Source organism: Panthera pardus, unplaced genomic scaffold (assembly GCF_024362965.1).
Source record: "Panthera pardus isolate Hobbes unplaced genomic scaffold, ASM2436296v1 HiC_scaffold_11, whole genome shotgun sequence".
Classification (NCBI taxonomy): Eukaryota; Metazoa; Chordata; class Mammalia; order Carnivora; family Felidae; genus Panthera; species Panthera pardus.
The window spans coordinates 75,540,869-75,562,050 of NW_026526666.1; the positions used below are offsets into that span (position 1 = coordinate 75,540,869).

Below are 21,182 nucleotides of genomic sequence, written 5' to 3' on the forward strand. Positions count from 1 at the left end.
AAAATAAATGTTAAAAAAGGGTTTTTTAAATTTTTTTAAAGAAACATTTTCCATTTTCCTTTAGGTATAGTTTGTTGTTATTATTATATTTAGGTCCTCAATTAATTAGTCCAGGAATATATTTTTGTATACTAATATAGAAATCTAACTTGAATTTTTCTCTAAATATGTATCCAGTTGCCTCAATATGTATTGACTAGGCTACTCTTTCCTCAATGACTTTAAATTTAACCTTTATCATAAACTAAATATAAAGACCTTTCCCATAAATTAAACAGATGTGATAAATGTGTGTGTGTGTGTGTGTGTGTGTGTGTGTGTGTGTGTGTGTCTTTTGTCTTTCTCTTTTCAAAAAAATCTATTCTTGGGCTAATAGAACACTATTTGAACAACTCCCTTACAGTATGTTTTGATCTGTGGTGGGGAAAGACCTTTCTCATTTGCTTTTTCAAATTTTCTTGGCTATTTTCATGTAATTTCTCTAGTAGAATATCTTTAGAATCAGTTTGTCAACTTTCATGAAACCTACATTCCGATTTTGCCTGATATTGCATGGAATTCATAGATCAATTTTTAAGATTTATTTTATTTTATTTTTAGAAGTTAGTACTTTTTTTAAAAGTTTATTTACTGGGGCGCCTGGGTGGCTCAGTCGGTTAAGCGGCCGACTTCGGCTCAGGTCATGATCTCGCGGTCCGTGAGTTCGAGCCCCACGTCGGGCTCTGTGCTGACAGTTCAGAGCCTGGAGCCTGTTTCAGATTCTGTGTCTCCCTCTCTCTGACCCTCCCCTGTTCATGCTCTGTCTCTCTCTGTCTCAAAAATAAATAAACTTAAAAAAAAATTTTTTTTAAGTTTATTTATTTATTTATCTTGAGAAAGAGAGAGAGAGAGAACCAGTAGGGGAGGGGCAGAGAGAGAGGTAGTCAGAGGATCTGAAGCGGGCTCTGTGCTGACAGCAGAAAGCCCAACGTGGGGCTCGAATTCACAAACTGTGAGATCATGACCTGAGCCAAAGTCAGACACTTAACTGACTGAGCCACCCAGGTGCCCCTAAGATTTTATTTTTAAAATAAAAATTTAAAAATCTCTACACCCAACATGGGGCTTGAACTCACAACCCCAAGATCAAGAGTCATGTGCTCCACTGACTGAGCCAGCCAGGTACCCCTAAATTAATTTGACATCTTTGCAACAATGAGTCTTCCTATCCAGGAATGTGGATATACAACTCTCCACTTATTCAGAGTTTCCCTGCTCCTTAAGATTTGTATGTGACTGGCCTGAACCTCTAGTCCATGTCTTGTGGGACAATTTCTCTTGCTCAGGGCCTGCTTTGAGCTTCAGTTTCCACTGAATTGGTTCAGGTTATAAGCCCAAGTATGGTAGGTTGCATTTTCTAAAGATGGCCGCACCCATATAGGTTCCACACCCCCCCCACACATACACTCCATGCTCTTCTTAAAATGTTACATTGACATTCGTTCATCAGGAGGTGGAGTCTCTGTTCCCTCCCCTGAAACTGGGAAAACCTTTGAAATTGCCTGGACCAAGAGCCTGCAGTGACATTGATGCTGTATGACTTCTGAGGCTAGATCCTGAGAGGCAATTCTGCTTCGGTCTGGTGTTGTCCCTCTCTCTTTGAGCTGCTATGTTTGAAGTTCGGCTACCTTGAAGCTGCTGTGCTGGAGAGACCCTGTGGAAATCCCACAAATAGATAAAGGAGAGAGCTTCCCGAGAAATTCCAGCTGTTCCCGCCCCAGCTCTCGGAGGCTTCCTAGTACAGAAACCAGATGCATTGAGTAAAGAAGCGTTCTAGACAGGCCGAGCCCAGGCACATCTGACTGTAACCTCATGACAGACCCGGAGTCAGAGCCAACCAACAGAGCCACTCCTGAATTCCTGATCCAAGAAATTGTTGCTTTAAACCATCACATTTTTAGGTGACTTGCTATACAGCAAAAGACAACTAATACACTAATATGTGCTATCCAGATGTGAAGCGCATCCCCTTTCTGTAATTTCCACCCACAAAAGAAAACTTACACGAGGCCCATGCGTATTTAGCTCACAAAGAGATGAAGAAATGAGCAACGTAAAAACCAACAGCTTTGGGGGCGCCTGGCTGGCTCAGTCAGAAGAACATGTGACTCTCGATCTCAGGGTCATGAGTTCGAGCCTCACGTTGGGCATAGAGATTACTTAAATAGCAAAAAACCATGGTGGCTCATCGGTTGAGCATCTGACTCTTGATTTCATCTCAAGTTATGATCTCACAGTTCGTGGGATCTACGATGACAGTGTGGAGCCTTCCTGGGACTCTCTCTCTCCCTCTCTCTCTCTCTCTGCCCCTCCCCTTCTTCCTTTCTTTCAAAAATAAATAAACAAATATTAAGAATATCAACAACAGGGGCACCTGGGTGGCTTAGTCGGTTAAGCGTCTGACTTCGGCTCAGGTCATGATCTCGCGGTCTGTGGGTTCGAGCCCCGCGTCCGGCTCTGTACTGACGGCTCAGAGCCTGGAGCCTGTTTCAGATTCTGTGTCTCCCTCTCTCTCTGCCTCTCCCCTGTTCACACTCTGTCTCTGTCTCAAAAATAAATAAACATTTAAAAAAAATTTTAAAAATATATCCACAACAGGGGCAACTGGGTGGCTCAGTCACTTGAGGGTCCTACTTCAGCTCAGGTCATGATCTTGAGGTTTGTGAGTTCCAAAGAGCCTTGCATGAGGCTTGCATCCTGTGTCCCGCTCCCCCCCCCCCGCCCCCACCCCACCCCTCCCTCACTCGTTTTCTCTTCAAAAAAAAAAAAATTTTTTTTTTTTTTAATTAAACAACAACTTTGGCCATCCCATTTCTGAGATGTCTGTTACAAATATTACCCTCCTACCCTGGGCAATGCCATCATCCTTCCCTCACTTCCTCCTCCTCTCTTCTTACCTCCTCTAAACTCCAAATTCCTTCCCACTCTGTTAGGCAGATCAATTAAATTCTCTCAAGCCTTCTCTCCCAAACTAAGCTCCAGGAGCACGTCTCAAAGCTCAGGGCCCTTTGCCCACGTGCCCCATGGGGTTGGACTTTCCTAAGTTCCTGAGAGTTGACTATTTTAGCTGATCTTGTGGTCCTCTCCCTCATACTGGGTACAGGATGGTAAAGAAAGTGTCCTCCATAAATCACAATAAAAGCGAAAACGTATCAAGCACCTAGTATGTGTGTCTGCTAGGTTAAGTACCTCATATACATCATCTCATCCAATCTTCACAAAAACCCTGTAAGACAGGGACTATCATCATCCCCTTTTACAGATGAGGCAACTGAGACATCATATAGTGTCAGGTGCCTGTGGTCATGGTTAGTGACAGTCTGATTCCAAATCACCCTACCAATATTACTTAAGTGAATGGAAAGGAAGCTAAGACTGGGAGAGAGGTGATGCTGGGTAGGTAGGCTTTGGAAACTGGTAAATAAGGTGGTGGCTGTTTCCATGAAGGTGGAGGAGATCACCCCGAATGAGAAAGAAGGCCCAGAGCTAGAGACTGCGGTGCTTAAAGATAAAGCTGCAGTGAAGAAAAGGCAATAGAAGAAGGCAATAGAAGGAGGAGGGCTGGACGGTGAAAGCTTCAAGGAGAGAATGGCCAAGGGCAGCTCCAGGAGCCAACAGCCTCCTGGGCGGTGGGGGGTGGGGGGAGCGGAGAGAGGGTTACTAAAGAGGGGCTGGGCCCCACTGGTGACCTCCAAGAGACGTATCTCCCTGCTGGGGCGGAAGCAGGGAGATGAGAGGGAAATGAAGGAGTTTGGAGGTGATGCACAGTTAACTCCACTATAGAGTTGGGGGAGGGGGGAGGGAAGCAAGAAGGAAAAGGTGGACAGGGGGTATTCACGGGATGGCTGATCCAGGAAGGGTTTGGTAGGTTCTCATAGAGAAGAGGCCTGACTGTGTGTGAAGTTGAACAAAGTGGTGCCTATGTTACAGACAGGATCTGCAGAACCTAAAACTCACTCTGGGTCCGGTTCCTGGAGGAGAGAGGAAGGACCCAGGCCAGGGTTCGCAGGCAGAAGTGGCTGACCACCCGGCCAGCGATGGGGCGCGGGCTGCGGGTCCGGGGGAAGTTGCTGGGCCTTGAAGGTCAGGCTGGAGGGGGACCTCGGACGGCCTCCCGGAGAAATGGGACGACGGTCTCGGTCCTGCACCCCGGCCGCTCCTCGGAGGGCAGAGGGTGGGCACTGGCTGCCGGACGGAGCGGGGCGGAGCTGGGCGCAGGGCGCCGGCCTCCCTCCCCCGGCCCTCTCAGGTGACAGACCCCGCGGGTCCCCGCCCCGCCCCGCCGCATATCCAGGCGGCCCGGCCCGGCCCGTCCGAGAGCAGCCAGCGCCGCCGCGCCCGGAGCCTCTGCGGGCCGGTGCGAGCGTGGACCCGGGCACCCGTCCTCCGCGACCCCGCCGCCAGCCATGGCCGCCGCGGCCGCCCCCCGCAGCCTCCTGGTGCTCCTCCAGGTGCTCGTGCTCGCCCTGGCGCAGATCGTAAGTCCCGCGGCCGCCGCCACGCCGGGGCCAGGGTGCGGGGTGGGGGGGTCCGGGGTGCGGGACCCAGGAGGCTGGTGAAGGGCTCGGCCTGTCTGCCCGCTACCCTGGCGCCCCCCTGCCGCCCCCCTCGGGTTCGTACGGCCCCGTGGCGCGCGTCCCCTCGGTGGGTGCGCACGGGGGCGCGTCCAGGCGCCGTGAAGGGAGGCGGACGAGCCGGGGAGCCAGAGGGACCCTGTCCGGGGACGCTCGGCCCGGCCTGGGACCGGCAGCGTGGCCAGGAGCTGGCGCCCAGTCCTGGCAGCCCCGAGAGCCCAGGTGGCGGGGGAGACAATGGTGCCCATTCACAGGGCTCCGGAGCCTCCGCCCCGCCTCCTCCCCGGGGGCCCCGGCTCCAGCCAGACGCCGCTCGGGCCCGGCCGCTGCCCCTCGGCCCGGCTCCCACTCCCGCGCCCCCGTCGCGCTGCTGAGGGCCGCCGGGGGTGGGGGTGCTGGGGGCCTAACGGGACAGGGGCGCGATGGGGCCGGGCCCGGGCACCAGCCTGGCACTTCTCGGCCAGGGAGGGCGCGGGCACCAGGCAGGCGCGCGACCCCTGCCTGGGTCGGGGCTGGCCCCCAAACGAGGGCAACCCGAGGGAGGAACGGCGCTGGGAGAGGGTTGCTCTGAAGGGAAGGGAGAACGGGCCTCCCTCCCCTACGCCCCCTCTCCTTGCGCCTCCCCCACTTTCCTTTCGAGCGAGAGGGAGGGGTACCTACTCACCATGTATACCTGTTGTTCATCTAAAAAGAATAATACGAGCAACCGTTCACTGGAGCCAGCAGTCTGCTGGGCACCGCCTCGCCTACCATCTGTGATTCACTTGCGCCGTCGGCATCTCCATCTCTTCCCCACCGCGACAGCCCAAGGGCAGCGCGGTCCGGTGGAAGGAGACCGGCGGCCCCAGCTCCACCACTTACTCTCTGTGATCATTCATAATCCTTCTGAGCCTGCTTCCTCAACTGCAAACTGGGGCTCGTAATAGTATCCGCCTGACAGTTCTGAGCGTTCCAAAAGACGGTACATGTAGTGGTACACAGTGCGGTGCACACTAGGTTCTCAATAAACGCAAGGGCGCTTGCGTTTCCCGGGGAGGCTCGCCGCTGGGACGCCCGGCTCCCTGCACAGTCTGAGGGCTGCGCCCCTCTGTGTGTTTTCAGAGAGGCCCGCCCGGAGAACCTGGGCCCCCGGGCCCCCCAGGGCCGCCGGGAGTGCCTGGATCCGACGGCATCGACGTAAGTCTCCAACCTGGGCGGGTGGGGGGGCGGAGTCGGGGGGAGGCCGCGGACAAAGGCGAACTTTGTGAGCGGCGGCGGCGGTGGGGTGGGTGCCTGGAGATGCAGCGCCCCCTGTTGTCAGTAAGCGGCGCCGGCCTGCGCCACAAGGAGCCCGTTTGTTCTGGGAAACCTCAAAACTAGCGCTGAGATGCAAAGCCCGTTATAGCCGCCGGCGGACAAGGAGCTGCTGTTCCGTCTGCCGGCCGCAGCTCAGAGCGATTCCTTATCCCCCACCCCTACTCTCCCTTTTTTTGGGGGGGTGGGAGACGCCTTGCCCTGCCCCCTGGCACGTCTGCATTCTTCTTCAGGGTGGCTTGGGAGCCTTGGTCAGACCGCTGACCAGCTGAGCCAGACTCCTGTCTCTTCCTTTGCATTTTCCTCCCCGATTTAGAATCAGCAGGGTTTGTTCCCTGCTCTCCCTAGCATGGTGAGGGTTAAATGCCTCATTCAGGAGGCTCCCCCAGGAGGTCAGCTCCATGTTTACCCATCTGGACAGACTTCTATTCAACCTGGCGCCCCCACCCTCCAAACACTGGGCGCTGGGTCCCTGCCAGACTCTCTGGCGGCTGCAGGCCCTGAACTGCCTGAAGTCCTCTCGGCCTGCATATAACTCCACAGGCCCTGGCTGTCCTCCACCATGGGTCCTTTGTCACCGGGGAAGGAGATCCTTTCTGCCTTAGGAACAGATTGAATCGACCCTCTTCATAGGCCGTCTTGGTCCTTGCTCTGGCCCCAGTCTCTTCTTTTCCTGACCCCAGTCCAGAAAAGAGCTGCTCCCCACCCAGTTCACCTCCCTTTCATGTTTTTCTGAAAGTCCCAGTTTCTCCCACACTTGCCCAAATCCAAGAGACACCCGCTCTCTGAGGTAACTTGGAGCCCACAACCTTATCTGCGGGTCTTCTAACTGGCACCTTACCAACATCTGTGTGTCTATAACCCGCTTGCACGTTAACAGCAGCTCTCCAACCTGGCTGGGGTTGGTCTCAATCCATCTATGATTTTTTTTTTTTTTTTGAGGGAAAGGGAGCTATTTTCAAAAAAAAAAAAAAAAGCAAGGCTGAGGGGATGCAGGACAGAAGAGAAGAAAGTGAGGAGAGGGGACGTGGGGCCAGCCGGCTGCCCATTTGGGGTAGCATGAGCCACAGGGTGCTGTCTAACCGACTTCTATCTTACAGGGTGACAAGGGGCCCCCTGGGAAAGCTGGGCCTCCGGTGAGTGCTTTTTTTCTTCTTTGACCTTTGACCTTTCTAGTTCTTGCCCTCCTCTGGCTAATATTTGCCCCACCTCTGTTGTTAAGGGACCTAAAGGAGAACCTGGCAAAGCGGGGCCAGATGGGCCAGACGGGAAGCCTGGGATTGATGTGAGTACCTGAGTGTCTGGTAAAGCCAGTTAGAGCTCCACTCACTGACTTCCAGAGTCCAATTCTGACATCTTCTCTCTCTTCTGTTCAGAGCAGGGCAGCAAGGTGGAGACTATAGCTATGAGTTCCCTTCACCTCCATATGACTTGTGACCCCACAGCCACCCCAGGAGCATGAATCACAGGCACATGGGGGTCCAAACAGGGGTTCTGTTCATCTGTAGCAGCCAGGATTTAGTCTCACATTTCCAGCCTCCAAGTAGCAGATTGAACACTGTGCATGGAGCTGTCCTTTCCTTCCCCATTCCCTTCCCTACTACCCCCTCGCGGCCCCAGGAGCAATGCAGGAGAGGAACATTATTCGTCGATACCACAGAATTCCCAGGAGCCCCAAGGTCACAGGCTCCTGGACACAGCCAGAACCATTGAGACAGTCATCTGATTGAGGAATACACCTGGGTCAGTCACTAAAAGATGGGAGGAGAAAGAGGTCCCATGAGTTGCCTTTGCCCTGTTGGCTCAAGAGGGTCATCATGGCTATGAACAGCCACCAGGACCCCTCCAAATTTTCCACAACCTGCAAAGATTAAGAAGCACATTGCCTTCCACTGGCATATTGGTTCTCACATCCATCCAGAGAGGTAAACATGATTAACCCATTTTGGAGATGTGAACACTAAGTCTTGGAAAAAGTTGCCAAGGGCAGACAGACGTCAAGAAAATGGCCAATCCAGACCTACATTTAGGTCTTCTAGGCTCCTCAGCTGGGAGGTGTGAGGCCTGTGCAGACAAATCTTAGGGCCTTGGTTTCTCATCTTTCATAAAAGAGTATTCCTTCTGCCTTCCTGTCTCCCAGGGTTGCTGTGAGCACTGGGGGAGGGGAAAGCAGTGTTGCAGTCACTTGACCTTCATGGAGTGAGGTGGGAAGCAGCTGGGGCCTGCCCAGGAGAGACTTCAGGCCCTGCCCTCTCCCGTGGTTCAGGGAACAAGTTTGCCCTTCACTAACCTACCTTCTGTTTCTTCCCCAGGGTCTAACTGGAGCCAAGGGGGAGCCTGGCCCCATGGGGATCCCTGGAGTCAAGGTAAGTGGCCTGCTGGGGACTCAGCTTGGGCCATCCAAGGAAGGGTCTGTGGTAGAGAGGAGCAGAGACCTAGGAGACTCCAGCCTCTGAACCTCTCCCATTGCTCTTGCAGGGCCAGCCCGGCCTCCCAGGTCCCCCTGGCCTGCCAGTGAGTATAATAACCTGCAAGGGCTTCAAGGGACCCTTTGTGGGTAGAGGGGGGGACTTGCAGAAGGAGCCATGAACCCAATTTCCTTTCCTTCTGTTCCAGGGCCCTGGCTTTGCTGGACCTCCTGTAAGTCCTTCTGGATGGGACAGGGTCCCTGGGACTCTTGGGGATGGAGGATACAGAAGGACGGGCCATCAAGGGGAGGGGCCAGCATCCTGTGATGGTGTCCAGAACAGGCAGACTTCCCAGAGAACTCTGGGCCAGCTCACTCTGGGCCTACCTGCTGCCTCTGGGGTTCTATGGCTCTTAAAGCCCTAAGTTGTCAGTCTCTCTGGGCTTGGTTCCAAAGTAAAAGTGGAGAAGGGGCTTCTAGGTGCCTATCCCTACCTTGGTATCAGGGTGGGCTAAACCTCCAAGGCATCCTAGCCAGTGACAGCTTTCCTCCTAGGGACCACCTGGACCTGTTGGCCTCCCTGGTGAGATTGGAATCACAGGCCCCAAGGTGAGCCCCAGCCACCCCTCTGCTCACTCTGCCTCCTGCCCTCTAACCTCCAAGCTGGCAAGCTGGAGTGTCTCTGCAGCAGCTCCTGGGCCTGCTTCTGGCCAGCAGGAGCTCCTTCAGGTCTGGGGCAGAAGCCTCTCCCGCTGAGCCCACCTTGCTGTAGGTGGTTCAGGAAAGCCAAGGGCTGGGGCCACTCTCTGCAATTAGGCCTCTTATCTCCCCAAGATCTCAGATCTCAGAAGGTGACCTGGAGGACAGGGTGGACAGGACAGTATCGGGGACTGGAGGAGGGGGCAGAGTGACCCTGGAAGAGCTGGACAGGAGTATGATCTTGGCCCATCTTGTTTCCAGGGGGATCCTGGACCAGAAGGGCCACCAGGGCCCCCGGGGCCACCTGGCAAACCGGTAAGTGTCCCCAGACTTCCCGCATGGGGAAGGATGAGGGTCTTTGGCACAAGCCTGAGGTGGGAAAGGCTCAGGTCAGGCTTCATCTCCATATATCTCCTCTCAGGGCCGCCCAGGAACCATCCAGGGTCTGGAAGGCAGTGCGGATTTCTTGGTGAGAGGAGGCCCTGGGGCGGGTCTAATGTGGGGAAGGGGTGGGTCGGCCTTGGAGGTAGAGTCAGTGGGATGGCGAGGGGTTGCCCCACGGAGGTTCAGCCAAGTGGGGTGAGAGGAGGTTCTGGGAGTTGGCAAGACAGGGCAGGCCAGTGACCACAGAACCTGGCGGGATTTTCTTTCCAGTGTCCAACCAACTGTCCGGCGGGTGTGAAAGGCCCCCCAGGACTGCAGGGAGTGAAGGTGAGCTACTGGCCCAAGTCCTTGGAGGGCAGAGCAGGTGGTTGGGAGGTGACCTCACACTGAGTTCCCTCCTTCCCTTCAGGGGCATCCTGGCAAACGCGGGGTTCTGGGAGATTCTGGCCGCCAGGGGAGGCCCGTGAGTATGAGGAACAGAGGGCTACAGAGGTGTGTGTGAAGAGGGTCTTACAGGGACCGCCCCTTCTTCATCCCTTCTCCTTTCCCTGTGGGTCTCTTGGCACTGAGCTGAGAAGTAAGAGGCCTATATTCCAGGTCAGCGTGTCTCTGGACAAGTACCTTCTCTTTGCTGGGCCTCCATTTTCCCACGGGTTCTAGGGTCCTTCCTGTCTGCTTTTTCTGGGAAAGGGATGGTATCTTTGGATGTCTGTATGTTTTTCTCTCGATCTGCCTGCCTGTCTGATCACTCATTCCTGCCCCCACAGGGTCCCAAGGGAGACGTGGGTGCCTCTGGAGAGCAAGGCATCCCTGGACCACCGGTAAGGAATGCTCCTCCCGGGACCCCCCTCTCCTCATCCTAAGGGATCTTAGTGGCGCCATTCCCTTGCTTTGGCCTTTAACCTGTAAAAGAAATGCCTGTGTCCAGTCTCTGGGTGGAGAGAGGGAGGCTGACTGTCAGAAATTGAGGGACAGACACCAAAGCTGTCAGCCAGAAGACTCAGCTAAGGCCCAGGTTTTGCCTCTGTCCCCTTGAGTGACCCTGGTGAGTCCCTCCCCATCTCGGAGCCTCAGTGTCCCCTCTCTGAGATAGGGACTATGCTGCCCGCCTCAGAGGAGCCTTGAAATCGCCATTGCTGTCATTCTTGTGTCTTGACAGGGTCCCCAGGGCATCAGGGGCTACCCAGGCATGGAGGGACCCAAAGGAGAGACGGTAAGTAAGTCGGAGGTGTCCTGCAAGAGCTGTTGTGAACAGCCCCCTGGCCTCTGGGGTCCAGCCAGAACTGACTGTAACTCTTTTCTCTCCCCAGGGTCCTCGTGGGTACAAAGGCATGGTGGGCTCCATTGGTGCTGCTGGGTCACCAGTAAGTGTCCTCTTGCTCCTGCACACATACCTCCTCCAGGCTGGAGCTCCTGGGGCTGCAAAGGGAGTGGGGCCCCCGCTGAGCCCATGTGATCTGGATGCCTGTTTGTCCTTCTTGCCAGGGTGAGGAAGGTCCACGGGGGCCGCCAGGCCGAGCCGGGGAGAAGGGCGATGTGGTGAGTCCTCAGCCACCCTTTGTCCAGCCAGGGTCCCTGGAGAGTACTGGGGGGGCCACCCACGGCTCGTGTGCAAGTGTGTGTGTGTGTGTGTGTGTGTGTGCATTACTCTGTCTATACGAGTGTGTGTGTGTGTGTGTGTGTGTGTGTTACTCCTTCCATGCAGATGCATGGTTGTGTGTGCATGCATCACTCTGTTTGTATGGGTGCGCACGGACGTGTTGCTTTGTGTGTGTCTTTGCAGGTGCGCGTGTGTGTGTTACTCTGAGTGTCTGTGCGAATGCATGGGGGTGTGTGCGTGAGTTACTCTGCGTCTGTACTTTGTGTGTCTGCAAGTGCGTGCATGTGTGTGTGTGTGTTACCCTGTGTGTCTGTGCAGGCGAGTGATCTGTGCGGGGCAGGAGCCTCTGTGCTGGGAGCCCAGGCACCCCACCAGCCCCCACTCCTGCAAGCCCAGCCTGTGCTGATCACATTCAATTTGGGAGAAGGCATAGGATCCAGTCCCACGCTCGCTGTGGCCAGACAATGAAATTCCAGCAAATCAGCCATGGGGCTAATGGGATTTGGTCTATATCCCAGTTCTCCTAACTTTTTAAAAAAATTAATAGACTATTTCTTTTGAGCAGTTCTGAGTTTATAGAAAAACCGAGCAGTAACTAAACTTTCTTAAAAGTTTTTTATGTTAAGTTTTTAAACACATATAAAAGTAGAGAGAATTATACGCTGAATTTCTATATACCTGTCTCCCCAAATTGACACTTTGCCCTATTCAATCCACCACTTTGTTGCTGATATTTTATATCCTTCCTTTTTTAAAAAAATATTATTTACTTTGAGAGAGAGAGAGAGGGAGAGAGACATAGCTCTAGTGGGGGAGGGGCAGAGAGAGACGGAGAGAGAGAATCCCAAGCAGGCTTCATGCTCAGAGCAGAGCCTGACACGGGGCTCGATCCCACGAACTGTGAGATCATGACCTGAGCCAAAACCAAGAACTGGGCACCAACTGACTGAGCCACCCAGGTCCCCTGTTGTTGATATTTTCAAGCAAATCTTTGCCTCAACAGCATGTCATTTCACTCCTAAATACTTCTGTCTGTATATCTTAAAAATAAGGGCTTTTTCTCACATAATTATATCATTCACTTTCATACCAACAAGATTATCAATTATTCCTTAATATCAGCAAATATCAGTTATTCCTTAATATCAGTCTATGTTCAGTGTTTCCCAATTGTCTCAAAAATGTCTCTTCAGGGTTCTTGTTCAAATCAAGACCCAAAGTCCACACATTGTATTTGGTTGTGTTCCTTCATATAAGTGGAGCTCAGAGCCCAGGTGAGGTCTCAGTGAGTGCCAGTTCCTATCCCTGCACTTGCCCAGCCCAGCCCAGCCCAGTCCCATCAGCTTGGCGCTGACCTCTACTCCCTCCCCTCTGGGCCTCAGGCCGCTCTTCTCCAGCCCCTGCGCAATGTGGCCTGTACCAAGAGGGACCCTGAGAGCTGGAGGTCCCTGTTCTCAGCGCTCCCCTCTCTGATCAGCCCGGCAGGGGTTCAGCATCTCGAAGGTGACCTCATTGCTATCTACTTTGCAGGGCAGCCAAGGTGTTCGAGGACCCCAGGGAATAACAGGCCCGAAGGGAGCAACCGTAAGTGGCCCAGGCTTACCCAGACAGAGAGCGGGGTCAACTCTGTCCAAGCTTCAGAGGACGAGGAGCCTGAGATTCTGGATTGAGCTCTGTTGCTGGCGGGTTGGCTCTGTGACCTTGGGAGAGGCCCTCTTTCTGTGCCTTAGTTCTTTCACCTGTAAATGGGGTGGTGATGTAGCAGAGGTTTGGGGAAGCTTGCAGCAATCTGGGACACTTGTCATCCACTGAGGAAGGACTGTGGCCCATCACCCCAAATCCTCTTCCCATTTCTGTCCCCCCCCCCCAACTCAGTTGGCTGGTGGGGGTTCCTGAGATAACCAGACCCACTTCCTACCTACACACTGACTGCAGCTGTCACAGAGGGACATGGGTGGGTAGCCTGACCCCAGGCATCTCCCCACTTTCCTTCTGAGCAGGGCCCCCCAGGCATCGACGGCAAGGATGGGACCCCAGGCACACCTGGCATGAAGGTATGAGTGGGGATTGCCGGTAGAGTTGGGGAGTGGTCAGGGTCCCTCCCAGCTCAGGCCCTGAGTCTCATCACACTGATCCTGGAGGCGTAGGAGCCTGGGATCCTCAAGTGTGCCACTGACGCATCCCTGCTTGCCTCTGGGCCTCAGTTTCCTTACTTGCACGGGGGCAGAAGCCATGGAACCTCTAGCTGGAGCTTTCACTTGTGCCCCTGGTTCTCTGTCTCTCCCAGGGCAGTGCAGGACAGGCAGGGCGGCCAGGAAACCAAGGGCACCAGGGCCTGGCGGTGAGTACGGGTGGAGTCCCAGGGGCGGCCCCAGGGGCAAATTGCTTCTCCTGCTCAGTGTTGCCCACTTCCACATGGTGGCATGAGTGGTTGATGAGGTGGAAATCCACACACCCGGGGATCTTGCTCTAGTCCTTGTCCCCACCCAGCCCAGACCTCATCACCACCTCTGTGGCCCCGGCCTGGCTTAGGCCTCATCATTTGGACAGTTGCTCTAGCCTTCTCTTTGATCATTCCAATTCTCCATGTTGGTTATTTCCCACTAAGGCACTTTTCATGGCCCTCACTGCCTCCAGGAAAGTCATTCCATCCAGTCATTCAGGACATGGTTACTGAGTCCCCAGGGTGCACTGAGAGGCAGAGAAAGTTGTGAACAGGACAGCTACAAGGCTTGTCCTCACAGCTCATTTTAGCATTCAAGGCCACCATAATCTGACCCCACCATACCCTTCCATCCTTACCAGCCACGGCCTCTCCGTGTCCTCTCCTTTCTCAGGGAACCCTGCCTTGCCTCTTCTACCCCTACACCTTCAGGCCTTTGCAGGCGCTTCTGCTTGGAATGCCCTTCCCTACCTCTCTGTGCCTTCTCACCATTCAGGGCCACCTCCATCGCACACCTTCTGGAAGCCCAGTCCATGGGACGCCCCCTGCCTCCCTGCTGGAGGTGCTGAGGCCAAAGCCTGATAACATGCCTGTGTGCAGATTGTGTTCCTGTAGTCATTTACATGTGCCTGTGAACACAGGGTGCTTCTCTTCTCCCCATAGACTATAGGCCCCTCTGTACCCCCGTCCTCTCCCACCAGGGCTCAGGGTACAGTCAACTTTGTGATGCCATGGCCGGGCCTTCTGTTGTTCAGCTCCCACAAGCCAGGGCTGAGGAAGGGAGGGGATCTGGAATGGGGATGGGAGGTAAAGCAGGAGGTGCCTGGGGCTCCCCAGTGCCAGGATAGAAACTGATGTCATCTTCTTTCTCCAGGGTGTGCCGGGCCAGCCTGGGACAAAAGGAGGCCCTGGAGACAAGGTAAGGTGACCTCAAGCTGGGGACAGGATTGGCTTCATCTGAGCAAGGGAGCCTGGGGGCCAGGGTCCAGGGGCATGGCTAAAAGACCCTAAGGCCCAGGCCTCACCCCCGACTCAACAACAGTGCCCAAGCACCTCCTTCCTGCCGCTCCCCCCTCAGCCCTCTGTGGAAACAGGATGGCATGGCTCCCAACCAGAGGAGAAACAAACAGGAAAATAAATGGACTCCAAAAGACCTGACCAAGAACACCTTTTCCCCAACTCATTTGGTTCTAGATTCTGTTTAGGGTTCATCAGGTTTCTGCAAGATCAAGAGCTTGACTAGACCCCCCAGACTGACCTGAAAACTGTTTTCCTGCAGGGGGAGCCAGGCCAGCAGGGCCTCCCTGGATTCTCTGGTCCTCCTGGGAAGGAGGTAAGTGTCCCTTCCCTGACACAGGGCTCTTGCATTAGTCCCCCTCCCAGGTCTGAAGACCCTGCACTCAGCATATGCAGCCTGGGTGAGAGTGTGGGGTGAAGCCCTAGTTTAGGGGGGCCTGAATGCCAGTCTGGGCTATGCCACTGACCCACTGACCCAGGGAGACACCCCTTTTCCACTCTGGGTCCTTGTTTCTCTATGTACAGTGTGGTGATGGCGGGATTGGTTCTGTTCTATATGGGTATGACATCCTCAGATGGCCAAATTGACTGGGGCTAAGAATCCAGCAGAGTCATTCATTCATTCATTCATTCATTCCATAAACATTCACCATTACCTGCAACTGTGTTAGATGCTGAGATAGTCTCGTACTCAGATGGAGTTTACAGTTTAGTGGAAAAGGCAGATATTAAATAAATGACTACATGATGACTGACTACAACCATGTGGGGTCCTATTGAAAGAAAAGGACAGGGACCCAAAGAACAGGGGATAAATGATGAAGTGAATTAGCTGAGACCCAGGGAGGGTAGGGGTTAGCCAGCCGTGGAAGGGAGGGATGCACCAGGCCCATTGCCTCACTCCCAGTTTCTGTCCCCCAGGGAGAGCCAGGACCTCAAGGAGAAATCGGACCCCGAGGCATCATGGGGCAGAAGGTAAGTGCCTGGCACAGTGGTCCCTCCCTGGGGGCCTTTGCAGCAGCTGGCACCACTGGACCCAGGATCTGGGTCCTATCCACGGCTCCAGCACCTGCCTAGTCCTGCCCAGCCTTGTGAGGCCTTCCCGGCAAGGGCCCCAGTTTGCTGGTCTGTAAAGTGGAGCAAAGGACCTCAGTGCTGGTGTGGAGGAATGGAGGGCATCCTGACCAGCAGGGTCTGGGGTCTGGAGGGGGAGACCGAGGAGGGGGTGTGTGTCATCCTCTGGCCTGTGTGTCATTGGCCTGTGTGTCATCCTCTCTTTCCATTTCAGGGTGACCAGGGTGAGAGGGGGCCGGTGGGGCAGCCAGGCCCTCAAGGACGGCAGGTTAGTGGAGGCGGCCAGCTGTGATGGGCAGTGGGGAGCATGTCTGGACACCTCATTTGATACACTACTCTGGGTTCTTTTCTCCTCAGGGACCCAAGGGGGAGCAGGGGCCTCCCGGAATTCCAGGGCCCCAAGGCTTGCCAGGCATCAAGGGAGACAAGGTACCAAATGGGGCTGGAAAATACCTGGGCAAGAGGCTTCAGGACCTGGGGGGGCTGGAGCTCAGTTAGGTCTTTCCTCAGCCCTCCAGATCTTCGCGGAAAAATATGTCCGGCGGGTCCCAGGCGGCCCTGGGGGACAGGGAGGAGCTGCAGAGGGGTGTGGCCAGGACCGGGGATTGCGGGGGAGGGGGGGGTACCCAGACGTCCCGGGAGAGGGGAACTCACCAAGTCCTGACTGCCCGCTTGCTGCAGGGCTCCCCAGGGAAGACCGGACCCCGCGGCGGCGTGGTGAGTACCAGCGTCTCCCCTCCCCCCGCGTTCCGGGCGGCGGCGGCGGCGGCGGCGGGTGGGGGTCCGTCGCCGCTCTGACTCGCTGTGCTCAATTTGCAGGGCGACCGGGGGGTGGCCGGTCTCCCGGGAGAGAAAGGCGAGAAGGTGAGCTGGCCGCGCGGGGGCGGCCGGGGCGGGGGTGGGGGGGGGGGGAGAGGGGGGCGGGTTCTGGGGCTTCGGCGCCCGTGACCCGGCTTCCCTGTGCCTGCAGGGCGAGTCTGGAGAGCCGGGGCCCAAGGGACAGGTGAGTCCAGCCCCCGCGATGCCGCGCCCCGCTGCCCGGCGACGGCTGCTGTCCCGGCCTCCTCCCTCTCCTCCCGCACCTTCCCCTCCCCTTCTCCTCCCTGTCCACCCCCTCCTCCTCCCAGCCCCCACTCTCCCCTCCCTTCCCCCTCTCCCTCCCCGGCGCGTGCGAACTCTCACCGCCGCTCCGCACCACCCCCACCCCCACCCCGGCAGCAAGGAGTCCGCGGAGAACCCGGCTACCCGGGCCCCAGCGGGGATGCGGGCGCCCCGGGGGTGCAGGGCTACCCCGGGCCCCCCGGCCCTCGAGGACTAGCTGGAGACCGAGGCGTGCCGGGACTGCCGGGGAGACAGGGCGTGGCGGTGAGTCGGCCCCCAGGAGCGGGGAGTCTCCCGGTAGGAAATCCCTTTGCGGGCGCGGCTGACCCCTCAAAGGCTGGGAGTCCCCGGAGCCAGCTGGCTTCCCTGAGGCCCCACCTCGGACGGCTTGGGGGTGGGTGCGGCGGGGGGGGGGGGGGTATTTCTGTCCGATGCCGCACAGACTTCCGTGGGAGAATGGGAGCCGGCCAGGGGCTTCTTCCTGGAAGGCCTTCTCTGCTCGCAGGGCCGAGATGCCAGTGACCAGCACATCGTGGCGGTGATGATGAAGATGATGCAAGGTGAGGGCAGGGGCAGCACCCCCTCCTCCTCCCAGTCCAAGCCGGCGTGGCGCCACCCCTCAGGAGCTGCTCCACTTGGCCCTGCCCGAGGGTCTGCAGGCCTGGGTGCTCATTCCAGCTCTGCTTCCAAGAGGCCGGGGACCTATGTACATCTGTCCACGCTGGATCTCTGACTTCTGCAAACCGGGGGGAATGGACATTAAACACCGGGCTTTCTCCTCTGCACACCTAGGGGCCCGGCTCGTGGGGGACGCTCTGCCTTCCCATTTCACTGAGCCCACCCCCATCTCACAGACCTCTCCTCTCCCTCCCTCCCTTCCAGAGCAACTGGCAGAGGTCGCTGTGAGTGCCAAGAGGGAGGCCCTGGGTGCGGTCGGGATGATGGGTCCCCCAGGACCCCCTGGACCTCCTGGGTACCCAGGCAAGCAGGGACCCCACGGGCATCCTGGCCCTCGGGGTGTTCCTGGCATCGTGGGAGCCGTGGGTCAGATTGGCAATACAGGGCCCAAGGGTGAGTGCTGTTCTATGGTGGGGGTGGGGACTGGGCAGGTATGGACTTGGCCAAGGCCAGACCCCAATTGGGTTATGGGTTGTGTGGTCTGATGGCTCAGCCTCCTGTTTTCTCTTTCATCATTCCCCCTCTCCGGATGAGGTACACTTTCCCCCACTCCCTCAGCAAAGTTTTCCAGAAGTCTCATGTGACTCCTGGGCTTGCTTTCTCAGTAGAAAATTGATGGAGATGAATGTACTATTTTATAACTTGGGTATTTGGGGGGGGGTGTTGTTATAAATTTGCTTAGTGGTACTCCATAAACATCCTTCCATGTCTCTAGAAGCGGGGAGGTAAGTTAGCAAAGTAGTAAAGCATGCAAACTTGAGAGTCACAAGACAGGTGTCTGTCCAGACTCTGCCACTTTCTCCTTATAGACCTTGGACAAGTTACCTGATAATCTCCCTGGGCCTTAGATTTATCATCTGTAAAATGGGGGATGTTAATAACAACCACCTCATAGCATTGTCCTGAGGATTACATGTGGAGGTAATTTACGTAGAGTTGGCACATAGTAAATATTAGCTATTATTATTATTATTAGATGCTTTCCTGTAATGAACTTGATTGGCTGTAGCCTTTCATCCTGTCTGGACCTTCCCTTATTTAACCAGTTCTGCAGACATTTCCAACTTTCCCCTATTATAAACTAGCATAAAACAGGAATAATTGCTGTGTGTGAAATAGAAATGAAATAGCAACCAAAGTAGAAAAAACATCCTCCAATTGTGAAAAGTGAAGGCTTCTTTCTTTCTCCGCAGGAAAACGCGGCGAGAAGGGTGACCGGGGAGAGATGGGACGTGGGCATCCCGGGATGCCCGGGCCCCCGGGGATCCCAGGTAAGACCTTGGCCCTGCCGAGCGGCAGTTCTGTCCCTCAGCTCTGGGATTCAGGACCCGCAGACACTTGGGTCTCTGCCCTGGCGGCCTCTTCCTCAGCCAGCTCATTCTCGTACATCCAGCTTTTGCATCCCTTTGGAGCACCCGGGAGCTGCTGGGTGGGGTCTGGCTGGGAACCAGACAGCTGAGATTCTGAGGACATCCTGGCTTGTACCAAAATCTGCTTCATGTAGGAAAATGAAAAGGCATTTGCTCCCAAGATTCACTAATTGGGAGGTGGGAGTAATGGATAATGCGACTCTCTCAGAACCCGTCTGGGGCAGTCCCTTTTTCCTGGCCTCATCCTTGACCTCATCCCACCCCCACCACTTCCCTGAAAAACGGGACTGAGAATCCTACAGCCAGCAGAGACAGGAGGCAGCCCTGATGTCCCGGTCTTCTCCCTTTCACAGGACTCCCTGGCCGGCCCGGCCAAGCAATCAACGGCAAAGATGGAGCTCGAGGATCCCCAGGGGCCCCGGGAGAAGCAGGCCGACCAGGCCTGCCAGGCCCCATGGGGCTGCCAGGCTTCTGTGAGCCTGTGGCCTGCCTTGGAGCCTCGGCCTATGCCTCTGCACGCCTCACAGAACCTGGATCCATCAAAGGGCCATGAGCATGAGGCTGGGACAGAGCCCGGTGGGCACCCTGGGGGGAAAGGACTGGGTTCCCTCTGGATGGACACATACCCCATCGCTCAGCCCAGGAAGCCAGTTTTCCCAGGACCTTCCATCTGGGACCCAGGAGTCCTGAGGAAAAGGAAATTCTAGAATATGGGGGAAGGAAAGGGAGGGCATTGGAATGAAAAGGTGAGACCGACAGGGCAAGGGTCACCCGAAAGTCCCAGCTCCAAAGCAGATGGGTGGCTTTCCTTCCTGGAGCACGACTCGGAAGTTACCAAAACAAATGTCTCCTTAATCTGTGCCATCTTCCAGGGGCCATCTTCTTTGGGGCAGGTGGACTGAGGTCTCTGCCCGTCCCTGATCCCATCTTCCTCCCCTGGACTTGCTGGGTGATGGCTGGTGGGTGACTCCCCAGAGGTGGCCATCCATAAGCCAGCCCCACCACTTCCTCCCTGCCTCCCTCCCATCTGAGTATTTAAACACCCATCTCCCCTCTCTTCCTGGCATTATCCCCTCCCATCCTCACCCCTTCCCCGAGATCCATCCAGGCCTTTCTGTAAATAAAAGCCCCCGACTTGGATACGAACTAGGATGGGAGTTTCCCTGCTGCCACTGTCGGGGCAGGGTGGGCAGGGGCTCCTGAAGGGGAGGCACGTTTGAGGAACATCTGTGGGAAGACCGGATGGTGACCTGCTGTGTAACTTTGGGCAGATCCCTTCAGCCATGTCCCAGCTGGGGACACCCAGCGTCTTGCCAAGGCCCAGAGCACAGAAGGTCCTCTGTGAGACCTGCTACCCACGGTGGGCTAGCCTGGGGCAGGAACTGGTAATGAAAGATTGAAAGACTTGGTTCTTGCCTTCAGGGGTTCCCAGGTCTGTGGGACCTGGATCACTAGAGCAGAAGTGACATTCACTCATGCCACTTTCACTCGGGACGTCTAGGGGAGACTGGCTCAGATCTGATCTGATCTGAGTACCCCTGGGCACTCCCAGCCTCACAGCTTTGTAGGCCAGCAAGGCCACCCCAAGCAGCAGGAAAGGGCATGGTGGGTACCTCGGACCCGTGCAAGGATGGGAGCCTTTGATTTTCAGGGAGTGACCGATCCCAGTGCTCCATTATTGATTTGGGTATTTGTTCCCCCAAATGAAGCATTCTACTGGCCTCAGCCCCTCCTGAAGGTACAGGACTCCAGCCTGAGGTCCAAGCATTTGCTGAAGCCTGGACCCTCCTACACCTCACCCTAAACTTGGCACTAGGTCCCCACACAAGCTGGGCACCCTTTTCCTCCGAAGAGCAGGGCAGAGAACTCCTCTCACTAGTCCACCCCCGGTCCTCCCTCCCCTGCCTCAACACATGTGTGCGCGCGCACACACACACACACACACACACACACACACACAACCAGTGACATCTCAGCCCCCTTATCCCAAATGACAAACAGGACAGACAAGGAGACAAGGTGAGGTAGCCCCAAGGACCACAGGGGTGACCTCGCCCTCAATTCTTTAGCAAATCCTGTATCCCAGCTTCCCAGCTCCCCTGTCCCTCCCCCAGGAGCCCCCACTGCTGCTGTGGCTGCTGGAACAGGCTCAGTGGGTGAGGGGAAGAGAGTGGGAGTAGGAGGGGGTGCCCCCTTCCCTAAGCCAAGTCACTGTACTTGTCCTAGTGCCTGAAGCCTTGGGCTTAGCCAGTGTATGCCTCCTGGAGGTTTCCTCATGCGCCGGCTGGGGCTCTTTCCATGTCCCTCTCTGCAACTTTCCAGAGACCGGGTCCACTGGAAGATTTCAAATCTTATGCAAGTGTTACACCTCCTTCCTTAGGACTCAGGCATCTGAAGGGGCTGAAAGGGGGGCTGATTCCTAGGCACCAGCCTGGAGGGTGAATTTCACTAAGGAAAAACCCATGTTCTTATGATCCATATGACTCTCCTAAGCCTCTCTGAC

At 55.8% G+C, this 21,182-nt stretch overlaps 1 protein-coding gene and 1 long non-coding RNA gene across 2 annotated transcripts in view; one reads left to right on the forward strand and one right to left on the reverse strand.

Moving 5' to 3' along the window:
- LOC109254859 (uncharacterized) overlaps positions 1-16,593 on the reverse strand; it is a 28,369-nt gene extending 11,776 nt beyond the window's left edge. The window contains exons 1-3 of the long non-coding RNA XR_002074998.2: positions 16,185-16,593; positions 15,984-16,088; positions 12,600-12,735 (exon numbers count right to left, since the gene is read on the reverse strand). This is a non-coding gene — a long non-coding RNA (uncharacterized LOC109254859). The remainder of the gene's footprint in view (positions 1-12,599; positions 12,736-15,983; positions 16,089-16,184) is intronic.
- Positions 4,350-19,825, forward strand: COL9A2 (collagen type IX alpha 2 chain). Its single transcript, XM_053896867.1, has 32 exons — positions 4,350-4,517; positions 5,715-5,789; positions 7,007-7,042; positions 7,129-7,191; positions 8,219-8,272; positions 8,385-8,420; positions 8,523-8,546; positions 8,869-8,922; positions 9,274-9,327; positions 9,434-9,481; positions 9,667-9,723; positions 9,806-9,859; positions 10,164-10,217; positions 10,556-10,609; positions 10,707-10,760; positions 10,882-10,935; positions 12,527-12,580; positions 12,997-13,050; positions 13,284-13,337; positions 14,314-14,358; positions 14,719-14,772; positions 15,378-15,431; positions 15,745-15,798; positions 15,888-15,959; positions 16,212-16,247; positions 16,350-16,394; positions 16,501-16,533; positions 16,749-16,895; positions 17,137-17,191; positions 17,514-17,702; positions 18,503-18,580; positions 19,033-19,825. The coding sequence occupies exons 1-32, from the start codon at positions 4,446-4,448 to the stop codon at positions 19,230-19,232; spliced, it is 2,067 nt and encodes a 688-aa protein (XP_053752842.1). The 5' UTR covers positions 4,350-4,445; the 3' UTR covers positions 19,233-19,825.
- The last annotated feature ends 1,357 nt before the right edge of the window (positions 19,826-21,182 follow it).

Bases quoted from the DNA above. Each gene is read 5' to 3' on its own strand.
- COL9A2 (XM_053896867.1), top strand. From the start codon at position 4,446: ATGGCCGCCGCGGCCGCCCCCCGCAGCCTCCTGGTGCTCCTCCAGGTG. The intron at 7,043-7,128 runs GTGAGTGCTTTT...TCTGTTGTTAAG, and splicing joins CTGGGAAAGCTGGGCCTCCG to GGACCTAAAGGAGAACCTGG. The intron at 14,773-15,377 runs GTAAGTGTCCCT...TCTGTCCCCCAG, and splicing joins CTGGTCCTCCTGGGAAGGAG to GGAGAGCCAGGACCTCAAGG.